Raw genomic sequence first — 12,853 nt, 5'->3', positions numbered from 1 at the left:
CACCAAAAAGTTATGGGTAAGAACCCTTTAAAAGTTCCAAGATCTTAAATGATACTACATATTTTTAATAAAACAGAAGGATGTTGCAAATATTCCTTGATATAAACCAGGGCAACACAGGACTCTAACCCACGTGGATGTGATATGCAAGGAATGAACCTCCATATTGAAAATTGAGTGTCAACTCAAAAAAAAAATGTAGTATCATTTAAGATCTTGAAACTTTTAAAGGATTCTTACCCATAACTTTTTGGTGGCTCACGCATGCATGCTATTGGCTTAACACTGATGATGGATTACCTATTAATCCGAAAACGTTTTGTTTTGTGATGAAACCCTTATTGGGGTCTTTTTTATATAACTTTTACAAAGGATCTTGTATTTTCTTTAATATTAAGATGTCTTGAGGTAGGTCAATGCCCTTTAAGGCTGTAGCTCTAAGTAGTAAGGTAAGTGTTCACATCTCACATTGAAGATTCACATCAGGTAAAGCTTTTCCCACTGTCGAAATATATCTTAACTTTTTGCAACATAATTATGTACAAATAGTTTCTGGATACATATATGCGACATTTTTTTACTTGGATAAAGTTGAGAATTTTAAACATTTGTTCGTTTTTACATTCGAATAATAGGCGACATATCCTTTAGATATAACATTATTTGTCAATTTACAATATGTACATATCTCTATTGAATGGAGATTGTGTTGAATACAATAGTTCTAGGTTAAGGATTTGAACTATGAATTTTTTTAACCACTAGTTTTTTTTTACTGCCGTATTTAAGTTACGAGATCTAGTACTTTGATAAAATATCTTAAGATTTAGGTTAATAGATCAAATAGAATACATAAAAATATATGACAGGCAGTTCATTGCCAACATTGAAATGTTTACTTAAAATAAATATTAAGAAAGGCCTTGGAGTGAAATAATAAAAAACAAACATACAACTCTTCTTTCCTCTTATAACATGACAGTCTCCAATTATTAATATACACAGTTTTTGCACTGTTAATGCACATATATATCTTTAATAATTCCATCTCATGCTACCTTTCTGTTTTTGACTAAATTGTTATTCTTCCTGTCTTTTTCGATTGTTGTAAAAATCTTATATCAGTTGTTTGCCTCTTCATCTTCATCATCAACATCATCATCACCATCATCATGATCATCATCATCATCCAGCCTTCTACGTTCAAAGTTGAACATAGGCCTATCCTAATTTCCTCCAGTTCTGTCGGTCTTCAGCTTCCTGCAGCCAATTCATAGCGATTCTTTTGACGCCGAATACAGTAGATCAAGATTGCGTCGATTGTGAATCTGTTGAACCCTATTGAACCTAAGCCAGACACAACCTGCGCCGGCGAACTGCGTAGACAGTTCTGCGCATCCTACTATCAGTTCATTCATATGACACCACGCAGCTCCTGTCAAATGTCAATTGACGTCAATACGTGACAATCTCGACATTTTTTTCATTTGTTGTTGTTTGTTTCTGCTATTTATGTAACAGGTTAAACATGTGGAAAAACTGGTTGTCAGAAACGAGTTCAATTGCCTCTACAATACCTCCTTATAGAAAATAATTCTAAAAATGACCATCCTTATAGCTATTTCTCAATAAGAACAAAATGAGATCGATACTGAAATAATCTCACAGAATGGTGGAGATGACCAGAAAAGAATCGGTAGATATGGAAACAGGAAGATATAACCTAAGAAATTGTGATCAAACTAAAAAGCCTTCACACAAATTTCCACTGCAGAACAAGTTACAGATGTGATGACCAAACCTCTAACGAAAATAAGATTCCACATCCTCTCAAAGACGGGACTGATGTAGATGTGAAAAACCTTTTTAATAACGGAAAGTATTGAAATTTAGTAGGTATTAATAAGGTTTTTCTGATTGTATTCAGTGAATGTCATAATTACGTTAGTGTGATAATAATTTTAATGAAAACATCACTATTTTAAGAGCACATTTGCCTATTTTATTTTCAATAAATCCATAATTCACAAAAGTTTATATCCATTACTTTATCACTACGTTTCGTAAAAAGAAATTTAACATAAATAATCCGTAATTTTGTTACCAGAATGCTTCCACTCTTCATATTATCCATAGGATATTTCAAATTGGCGCCGCTAACTAGTCACGTATTGACGTCATGCGCAGAACCGAACGAATTTGAAACACTTTGGTGTCATAAATCCTAAATTTATTGTATCATACCTAACCTAACCTAAATTTATTGTATCATGACTTCATTCGTTCGCAGGTCAAGCTTGGGAACGTTTGTCATCGGCGTACAGTTTTCTTGGGACGTGGAACGCGTGACTCACCGCCAGGTGTTTATTTTTACCTGTTTTTGTTTGCGAGGTGGACGTATCTGAAATGAATACGGATGGTGCCTAAGTACAATTTATTATGACAAATAAAAATATTAGCATAGTCAACACCCCGAGTGAAAACTGCGTTGTCTTTGTCATTAAATTCTGATAACTTTTGGTAGACTAAATAAGCGGCTATACGAAATTAATAATCAAAGTTATGCCTTTACAAAAACACATTACATATTAGAAAATATTCATGTTACTTAAAACCGTGATCGATAAAAATATCGTATTACCCTTAAATTCAACTTGTCGGTATATTACATTTTTGCTTATTACAAATAGTGTTATTTTTTATGACCGATCAGTAGCGGAGTGATTATGAATTGTGACCTGCAGTAATTGTAAATGATTGCGATCCTGCAGTAATTGTAAATGATTGTGATTCGAGCAGTAAATTGAGGAATATGAGTTATGACCGAGCAGTAGGGGAGAGATTATTTTAAATATTTAGGTATTATGTGCAGAAATAAAATACTCAGTGTAAGATATCGTTTTATGCACCCGCTCATGATCAAATTCGATGTTTTCGAAAGTCATACCGCTAGTTACAAGTACGGAAATACCGATTTTAAGTTGCCTACTCAATTCAGTACAAGGATCAGATACATCAGTATTTTGTAATCAGTATTTGTACTCAGTACCACTGAGAACCGGTATCAAAAGTAACCGTTACATGTCCGCACTGATTTTGCCCGTCTCTATTCGCCACGTCGATAGCCAACGGTTGGGTTGGCTTGTGTTCAATATGCGGCACGATAGAAAAATAAATGCACGGGTCACCTGTCCCGCCGGTGCACGTTGTGTCTGGCTTAGGTTCAATTTGCGCCGGGCCTAATCGCTATTGCTCCTCTAACACCTTACTACATTCCTGCCCGTCTGAATTGAACCGTTTGGTAACATTTTTTTGTATAGGTATAGTAAGTACTAAATTTGTTCATTTATGTTGTACATTATTTATTATTAACTCACCTTCTTTCCTGCCCTCTTGAACTCCAGAAGAGGTTCCAGGTCCCAACCCATGTCAGCGTACGGATGAAGCAATGAATCTACCAAAAGCGAGACCTGGTTGGTGGATCGTCCCTCGATGCCTTGAGCAAGGAATTCTAGGTCCTGTTGAAGAAGGCACTCGCCCACCGAAGAACTTAATCTGGCCGATAGCATTTCGTCTGGATGGTCGTCTGATGTGATATAAGGTATGTTTCCTGATAATATGAAGGATAGGACAATGCCACTTGGTCCATTCCCTGAAAAAATATGAGAATAAGTCATTTTGAGTGAGGATAAAAGATACTTAAAGGCAGAAGAGGTGTTGCAATAATTGTTACAGGTTTAGCACCATAAAGGTTAAATACACAGCGTAAATTGGTACAAGAGACTGCACCAATCGCATAGGTAATTGCAAAAAATTTAAATTTTTTATCAAAACATTTTATTAGACTAGATAATAGATCGGTTTCAAGTAGTATAAAATATTATCATTACGTGTAAGATTAAACAACGATTAAACTATTAAATACAATACATATTATGTTTTATGTTATTTGTAATCTCCGATGAGCAAGATCAATGTCAGTTTTTCAAAGTCATGATGACATGATATGATACCTATTAATAATATGTGGTTTTGTTAATGGTTTCAAAATAAACAAATTTTCCTTGTGGTTTGCCGTGAAATTAAATAATTTGTTTCTTAATTTAAGAATTCTTTCTTGGTAACTCCCGTCATAATTTTTTCTTTTCCGTTTTCATTAGTCATTAAAAAATTTATTGTTTTCAAATAGTCTATTATTTATAAATTGTAGCTAATATAACTTTTCACATGTTTTAAAGGAATACTTATTATTATTTGGGATATATAATAATATAATATCTTTCAGAATTCTTCGTCGTAAAATGCCATTTCATGCCACGGAGGTAAACAATTATCACAGAGAGTATTACAGAGATTAACACATAAAGAGTTCTTTTAAACTGCCATTACCATTGTCTTCACCAACTCCAGATTACCAGATTTTTCAGTCAAGATATTTGTCTTCTTCTGACACTCCTTCCGCCTTCAAGAGTGACACAAGATGCGGTATTGTCCGAATGCGAGATATTGCAATCTTCTTTCTATTATTGACTTTTCTAGTTTGTTTACCATAAGCGAAGTTCACACGAACAAGCAGGAAGTATAAAAACACTTTTGTACTTGTGCAAAAACTGTAAGAAGTGCAAAACTAACGAACAGAAAAGCTGCAGGTAAAGATGAAATACAAAATGAATTGCAGAAATATGGTGGAGCGGCAATGACATTAACTGATAACAATAAATGACAAGATTATAAAACACAATAAAATACCAGAAGAATAAAGGACAAGCGAGCTAATCCTATTATTCAAACATGGCGATAAGAAACAACCAGTAAATTACAGAGGTATCAATGTGCTAATATTACAGTCGTCTCCTTCTTGTTTTTTTTTGTATAGACCTGAGTCTGTCTTGCCAGCCCCATTGTCAACTTTAATTCGGTCAATTAGTTCATTTTCTACTTTTACTTTTATCGTTTTGTTCTAGTAGATGTTCTCGATCGTTTTAATTATTCTTAGAGTATAACAAACAAAAAAACTGCCCAAAAAAGAAGAGAGATAAAAAATACAATAGACCCGCATTCCTATGTTTGATATCGACGTGAAGAAAGCATTTGACAGAGTAAGACTTTGTGTAATAAATCTCTTGTGTAATAAAGAGATCCCGCTGGATATTATCAAAAAATTGTTCTGAAGCTATTTCTTTATGGCATTTTATCAACTATTTTTAATGGGAAATAAGCCACAATTTACCAAAAAAATTATTTTATTAACGTTTTGAAGCCCAAATCGGGTTTCGTTGTCAAAATGCAAAATACTACTAAAATAAACAAAAATGTTGTTGCTAAGTAAAAAAATTCTTCTAATAATTTATTTAATCTTACTCATTTATATTGGCAATTCAGACGTATATTATACATTTTTAAAGTAAAAGACTTTAAAATGATATCGCCAATATTTATGAGTTGCGTTCCTGGGACGACTTTACTAAAAGATAGTTCATTCGATTATATGAAATCAATCCCAACTCAAGAATATCCGTCACAAAAAAATCATAACATGTGATCTGTCTTTAAAAAGACAACCAAATGCAACGATGACATTAAAATTTATTTTAATATAGTGGTCCCAGGAACGCAACTCATAAATATTGACGATATCATTTTAAAGTCTTCTACTTCTGAATTGCCGATATAAATGAGTCAGATTCAGATTAAATAAATTATTAGAAGAATTTTTTTACTTAGCAACAACATTTTTGTTTATTTTAGTAGTATTTTGTATTTTGACAACGAAACCCGATTTGGGCTTCGAAACGTTAATAAAATCATTTTTTTGGTAAAATTGTGGCTTATTTCCCATTAAAAATAGTTGATTATCAAAAAATTGAAAACGTTTATCAACAAAATCAGATGGAGGTTAGAATATATTATGGACCACTTACGGAACTTACGGATACATGCAATGGAAGATAATCACTAAGCCTTATGCTATTCAATCTAATCATGGTTGAAGTCATACAGATTATCAATAAAGGAAGTAGATACAGAATGGAAAATGAGGATAAAATTACTGTTAGGCGATGCAATATTGATAGTTAAAAGTTTCTAAAAAGTTTTGGGTAAGTACTTGCATAATGAGATAAAAAATGTACGCAATAAAAATTCTAAAAAACTATATTTTTCCTAACGAGATCAAATAATTTTCAACATCCCCTCGTACACGTAAATGTTCTGAGAACTTAAAGTTACTCCCTGTAGGCAATGACATTTTTCTATGTTTTATTCATTCGACATTGAGAGTATTGGATTTTTCCCAAAAACACACTATTAATAACGGGATCCTAGTGTCAATGTTTTTATCAACATCGTACAGTACATTTAGCTTGTTATGTAAAGATATGAAAATGTTTATCTGTCTGGGATCAACTTCATTAATATTAATTAACCAAGTACTATAATTTTATGCCTACTATAAATTGTTTAAACATTAAAGAGAATATAAGTAAATAAGTTGAGTTATAATATAGGGTGAAACTATGTCGAAAACAGTCTATATAAAATAAATTCTATTGTAATGGATTCTTTACTTAATTATATTTTTAATAAAAGGAAAGATAAAAAGTCAAAGATGCAAAATTTATTATTAAAAATAATAAATAATACGAAATGCCCTAGGTACAAAGTTTACTACAATTAAAAGAATTAAAATAACAAATAAAAATAATAAACAATATTTTAAATCCAAGACTTTTCGTTAAGAAACTGAATTCTGGCTGCATCCCGTATCTCTGGCTTTTACAATACACAGGGTGTTTCATTGGGAAACGGAAACACTTTAACCGTGAATAGAGGTCATCGAGCCGGTTTTAGATATACTACATTTTTTGCCCTACCGACTTTTATAACCGAGTTATAGGGTGTTTTATCGATTTTGCCCATTTCTTTCCTAAGCCATAACTTTAGAACCACCCTGTATATTTTTTTTGATATTTGGTACACGTATGTCTCATTCAAAACCCAAACGACCGACATACTAACCATAAGAAAAACCCAGGTCCGGATTAACAAAAAATTATAAAGTAATTGTTACCTTAAAACAACACCCTGTATATTCAAATTTTGAAAATTTGTTTGCATATTTGAAAAGAGCACAAAAAGTAAGTTTAACGGTTCGCTTCAATTTTTCGGGCATACAGTTTTATGACTTTAATTTTGAAATTATATCGAATTTTTTAAGAACTCTGACAATAAAAAGCAGATATTATTAACTTTTAGTTATAAATTATTAAAGTTAATGAATAAATACTCATTTTAAAAATAATCAATACTTATCTACCACATTGGAACGACCCAATTACTAATGACAAGAAAAATCCAGGTCCGGATTAACAAAAAAATATAAAATAATTGTGACCTTGAACCAACGTCCTGTATATTGAAATTTTGAAAATTTGTCAGCGCATTTTAAAAGAGTATAAAGAACTGTGATTAAAGATTTATTTTAATTTTTTGCGCCGTTGATTTAATTACATCAATTTTTAAATTGTATGAAATTTTAAAGAATTCTGAGATTAAAAATAAAGTGTTATTAATTTTAAAAAATTTAATGTTAATGGATTTTATGGACTTAATGGACTTATTTTAAAAATACTTAATACTTATTTACTACGTTGGCTTCATGGATTCTATGGATTTGTATAGTCCGTTCGCTAAACTCAGACACAATTGGCTAGTAATTTTAGAAAATAATTTTGCCAATTTGACAAAATTGGCAAAAAAAAAATAATTACTAAATAGTTAATAATTACTAAATAGCTAGTAATTTTGCCAATTTTGGCAAAATTGGCCAAAAACAAAAAAATTACCCACCAAAATCACTAGAAAGTTGTGTCTGAGTTTAGCGAACAGACTATAGCTGTATGCACACCATAAAAATTAGAATTGCGAGAATTGGGAAAATTTAATGATTTAGTAAATTATTAAAAAAAACAGCTATATCTAATAAAAAAAATCGTTTAAACAATTCAACAATTTAACATAAATTAAAAATATTTGAACTATAACAGTTGCTCAAAATGTCCTCCATTTTGTTCGATGCATTTCCTTGCTCGTTTTAAATCGATTTCGAATCGATTTTCTTACATTGGGATTGTTCTTAATTTTTCTGACAGCTTTTTGTCATCTTGACAGAATTAATCAATATTATTTCAAAATTGACGTAATTAAATTATCTGCGCAAAAATTTGACGTGCACCTTTTAACGCAGTTTTTTATGCTCTTTTGAAATACGCAAACAAATTTTCAAAATTTCAATATACATGGTGTTGTTTCAAGGGCACAATTACTTTATATTTTTTTGGTTAATCCGGACCTGGATTTTTCTTGTGATTACTAATTGGGTCATGCCAATGTGCTAAATAAGTATTGATTATTTTTAAAATAAGAATTTATTCATTATCTTTAATAATTTATAACTAAAAGTTAATAATATCTGCTTTTTAATGTCGAGATTTCTTAAAAAATTCAATATAATTTCAAAATTAAAGTCATAAAATTGTCTGGCCGAAAAATTGAAGCGGACCATTAAACTTACTTTTTTGTGCTCTTTTCAAATATGCAAACATCTTTTCAAAATTTGAATATACAGGGTGTTGTTTTAAGGTCACAATTTTACTTTATAAATTTTGGTTAATCCGGACCTGAATTTTTCTTATGGTTAGTATGTCGGTCGTTTGGGTTTTGAATGAGACATATGTGCATATGTGTACCAAATATCAAAAAAATATACAGAGTGGTTCCAAAGTTATGGCTTCGGAAAGAAATGGGCAAAATCGATAACACACCCTGTAACTCGGTTATAAAAGTCGGTAGGGTAAAAAATGTAGTATATCTAGAACCTGCTCGGTGACCTCTATTCATCATTAAAGTATTTCCGTTTCCCAATTAAACACCCTGTATAAGCACAGAGACGACGAATATAGAAGAAAGCGATTAAAGGACACGGTCACGTATTTGCATTCTTTTCGTCTGGGAAAAGGGCCGAAAGACAGTTTCTGGTACTTAAATCTGAGTAAAGATGAAAAAGGTAAAGGCAGTTTCTGTTTTTAGTTGATTCACAGTTGGACCACCATCTCCAGATAGCTATCTAATGCGTCCTCGGTGGAGCTATGCAGTCACAACAACTATAAACCAAATATCAACAGAATGCCTATTTAGCAGAAAGCCGATTCTTAACGAAAAGTCTTGGATTTAAAATATTGTTTATTATTTTTATTTCAGTTATTTTAATTGTTTTAATTGTAGTAAACTTTGTATCTAGGGCTTTTCGTCTTCCTCGTTTTACGAAAGATGTCGCTGTTTTGCGTCTCAAAGGTGGAATCATTGCTTCGAGCTAATTTCCCTTAATAGTCTAAGAGCTAGAGCCGAAAAATCATCGTCATAAGTAATATGGAGTTTGACATGTGAAATGTGTCTATTGTATATTGATAATGATGACCTCTTTCAGGCTGACACCTCAGTGGATACAGGAAGTAGCAATAAGGTACGAAAGGGGAAAGTTAGTGTAGTATTTAAAGGTTTTCACCTCCTATTTTGTTAAACCTTCATCGATTTGCATGAAAATTGGTGACTAGTTAGAGCATACCCCAAGAAATTTTTTATAAACGATTTGAATTCAGCAAATTGACTTGCAGGATTATTACTTTCGAGTACTTTTGTACATATTTGCAGCGGCATAGAACTTTTGATTTACTTTCCCTTTCCCTTTTCCTTGTTCGCCTTCTTTTTGCTCTGACCTTGTATACATATTGTTTGCAAAATTTTTAATTTTTTAATGTGTACTTAATAACTATAAAATTATATTAAGTAGTATAACTCACGCCATTTACTTGGTGTATGTTTCTGTTTTTGTTTTGTTTGTAGTTTTTTATTATTTGCTTTTTATTGTATTTTTTTATTTTGTATAAGCTTTGTCCACAAATTGGTAAAATTTTTTGACAATAACGCATACCTTACTAAATAAAAATGATTTGGTGTCACTTGCACTTTAACCTTCCCACTGGTGAAAAATTATTTTACTAAAAATAACCACACAAATCGATAGAGGGACAAATTATAAGTAAAATTTGTTATATCATGTTATTAAAATAAATCAATACTTTTTGAGTTATTAAAGATCAAAGATTTGTCTGTTTAAGAGCACATGCGTGAAGTTACGGATGATAAAAAGAAAATATTAATTAATTGTATGTTACTAAAATATTATTTTTATATTATTTCGATATTATAAATTTAGCAAAAGTGTATTCGAATATGTCAAATGTACCCATTATTGGCCACGCCCAGTTTCTGGACATATTCAGTTTATATTGATGGAAAAAATTCAATTAAATATCGAAATAATATAAAAATACATAATATTTTACTAACATACAATTAATTAACATGTTCTTTTTATCATCCGTAACTTCACGCATATGCTCTTAAATAGACAAATCTTTGATCTTTAATAAATCAAAAAGTATTGATTTATTTTAATAACATGATATAACAAATTTTACTTAAACTGTTTCCCTCTATCTATTTGTGTGGTTATTTTTAATAAAATAGTTTTTCACCCGCGGAAAGGGTAAAAGTGCAAGTGGCACCAAATTAGTTTTGTTTCTTGAGGTATGCTCTAACTAGTCACCAATTTTCATGCAAATCGATGGAGGTTTAACAAAATAGGAGGTGAAAACCTTTAATGACTGCACTAACTTTCCCCTTTCATCCCTTATTGCTACTTCCTGTATCCACTGAGGTGTCAGCCTGAAAGAGTCATAATTATCAATATACAATGGACACATTTCATAGAAAAAACTCCATTATTACTTATGACGATTTATCGGCTCTAGCTCGTCCATAAATAGGCAGGCTGTTGATATTTGGTTTAGAGTTTAGAGTTATGACTGCATAGCTCCACCGAGGACGCATGAGATGCAGAAATAGCTATCTGGAGATGGTGGTCCAACTTTGAATCCAATAAAAACAGAAACTGCCTTTTACTTAATAAATAATAATTTAAATCTGAAACCTTTCGTCGAACGTTCGTGGAACCTTTCCGGTAACATCCTTAATGTCTGACTTTTACAATTTATAAGACATGAGACGACGAATAAAGAAAGCGAAAAGGACTCTACAATATGCAGTCACATTCCGCCTTACTCGTCTAGGGAAAGGTCCGAAAGGTAATTCCGAGTACTCAAAATTTGAGTAAAGATAAAAGTGAAAGACAATTTATGTTTCTTTTTGATTCAGAGCTGGTCCACCATCCCCAGAGAGCTGTTTCTGTCTCTAGATGTCTTCAATGGGGCTAATTGACAGTGTTGTCAAAAATGGAGTTATCTGTTGTTAAATTAAAAATATTTTTGAATTTTTTGGATATGTTTATATGTTCCAATAATTATTCGAGCAAACAGGTTTTCAAAAACCTTGGGGATGCAAGATCTAATAGTATCATACTAACGCTAAATATTTTCAAAAGTAAATAAAATCAATTTGTCTCTTTTCCTTTATTTATTAGTAAAATAACCATGATAAGAAATTAAGAAAACAACAATTACTTAAATAATATTAAACACATTGATAGCCCACATCAAGGAAAAAAGCACGAAAAGTTTACATGTTAATCAGCTTCTTTCTGACTCACAAAAAATAGCACGTGAACGAATAACAACTAACATTTTTCGTGTCTTGAATCATTTAGACATAGCAAATATATCATTTTTGGTGTCAGAGGTGCTTAAAAATTCGATAATGAGGATTAAACACTCAAATTTGGATCTAATTTCGTATGAAATAGTAATTGGCTATCCTTTGGGTTATCTGTTACTTAAATTAATTAGAATATTTCAAATGAACGTTTGGTACGAAAATAACAACGTCGATAATAATTACTTGATTTCACCGAGATAAGTAATACATACATAATGGGTGATAGCAACTAAAAATAAAAGTGGTAAGTTAAATGCCGTTATAAATAAATGATATCAACATAATGCAGAAGTAATAAAAGATAAAATATGCAAACTAAAAAACGGGAAAATAGCAGGAGATGACGGAATATGTGCAGAACTTATAAAATACGGAGGGGAGGCACCGTACAGAAAGATTTATGAACTAATACAGAACATAATATGGAATAAGGAAACAATGCCCGAAGGATGGAAGAAGGGAATTATAGTGACAATCCCAAAACAAGGAGAATACAGATATTGTAAAAACTACCGTGCAATTAATTTACTGAATGTAACATAAAGTAATGAATGTTATAATTAGAGACAGACTAACAATCGGAATGGGACGTTTCATCGCCGCCGGTTCATCGCCGCCGTTTCGATGCCGCCGGTTCATCGCCAGTCCATTTCATCGCCGGCCGTTTCATCGCCAGTTAGTCAGTTGATCTTGTATTATGGGAGATGACACGACACGACGTTAAATTCAATTCAAATCTTATGACAAATAAATAGATAAAAATATTATTATATTAATTTACTGTTCTATTTCTACTTCCCCTAAATTTGATACTAAACAGTATTACATTTGTAGTGTTAAATTATATTTTATATTATAAAAGTTTAAAAGTCTATTAAAAGATTAAGTATGGCAACGGGAATGGTCGTATCTAGCATTTCCTAGAATTCCTAATTAATACTAAAAATAAATAATAAATGTAACTGTCGAAAATTGGTCGAAAATTCGGAAATATATCAGTTAGCGATTAACTGACTGGCGATGAACCGGCGGCATCGAAACGGCCGGCGATGAACTGGCGGCATCGAAACGGCGGCGATGAACTGGCGGCGATGAAACGTCCTAGACCCGACTAACAATATAC

At 31.7% G+C, this 12,853-nt stretch overlaps 1 protein-coding gene across 2 annotated transcripts in view; it reads right to left on the bottom strand.

Annotated features, from left to right (window-relative positions):
• LOC114329184 (oxidative stress-induced growth inhibitor 2-like) overlaps positions 1–12,853 on the bottom strand; it is a 271,375-nt gene that overhangs the window by 13,265 nt on the left and 245,257 nt on the right. For both annotated transcript variants that reach the window (XM_050653250.1, XM_028278208.2), the window contains exon 3: positions 3,378–3,652. In XM_050653250.1, the coding sequence (XP_050509207.1) occupies positions 3,378–3,652 (275 nt within the window). The remainder of the gene's footprint in view (positions 1–3,377; positions 3,653–12,853) is intronic.

This window comes from Diabrotica virgifera, chromosome 6 (genome assembly GCF_917563875.1).
Source record: "Diabrotica virgifera virgifera chromosome 6, PGI_DIABVI_V3a".
In the NCBI taxonomy this organism is placed as follows: domain Eukaryota; kingdom Metazoa; phylum Arthropoda; class Insecta; order Coleoptera; family Chrysomelidae; genus Diabrotica; species Diabrotica virgifera.
This window is presented reverse-complemented; position numbering and strand designations above follow the sequence as displayed.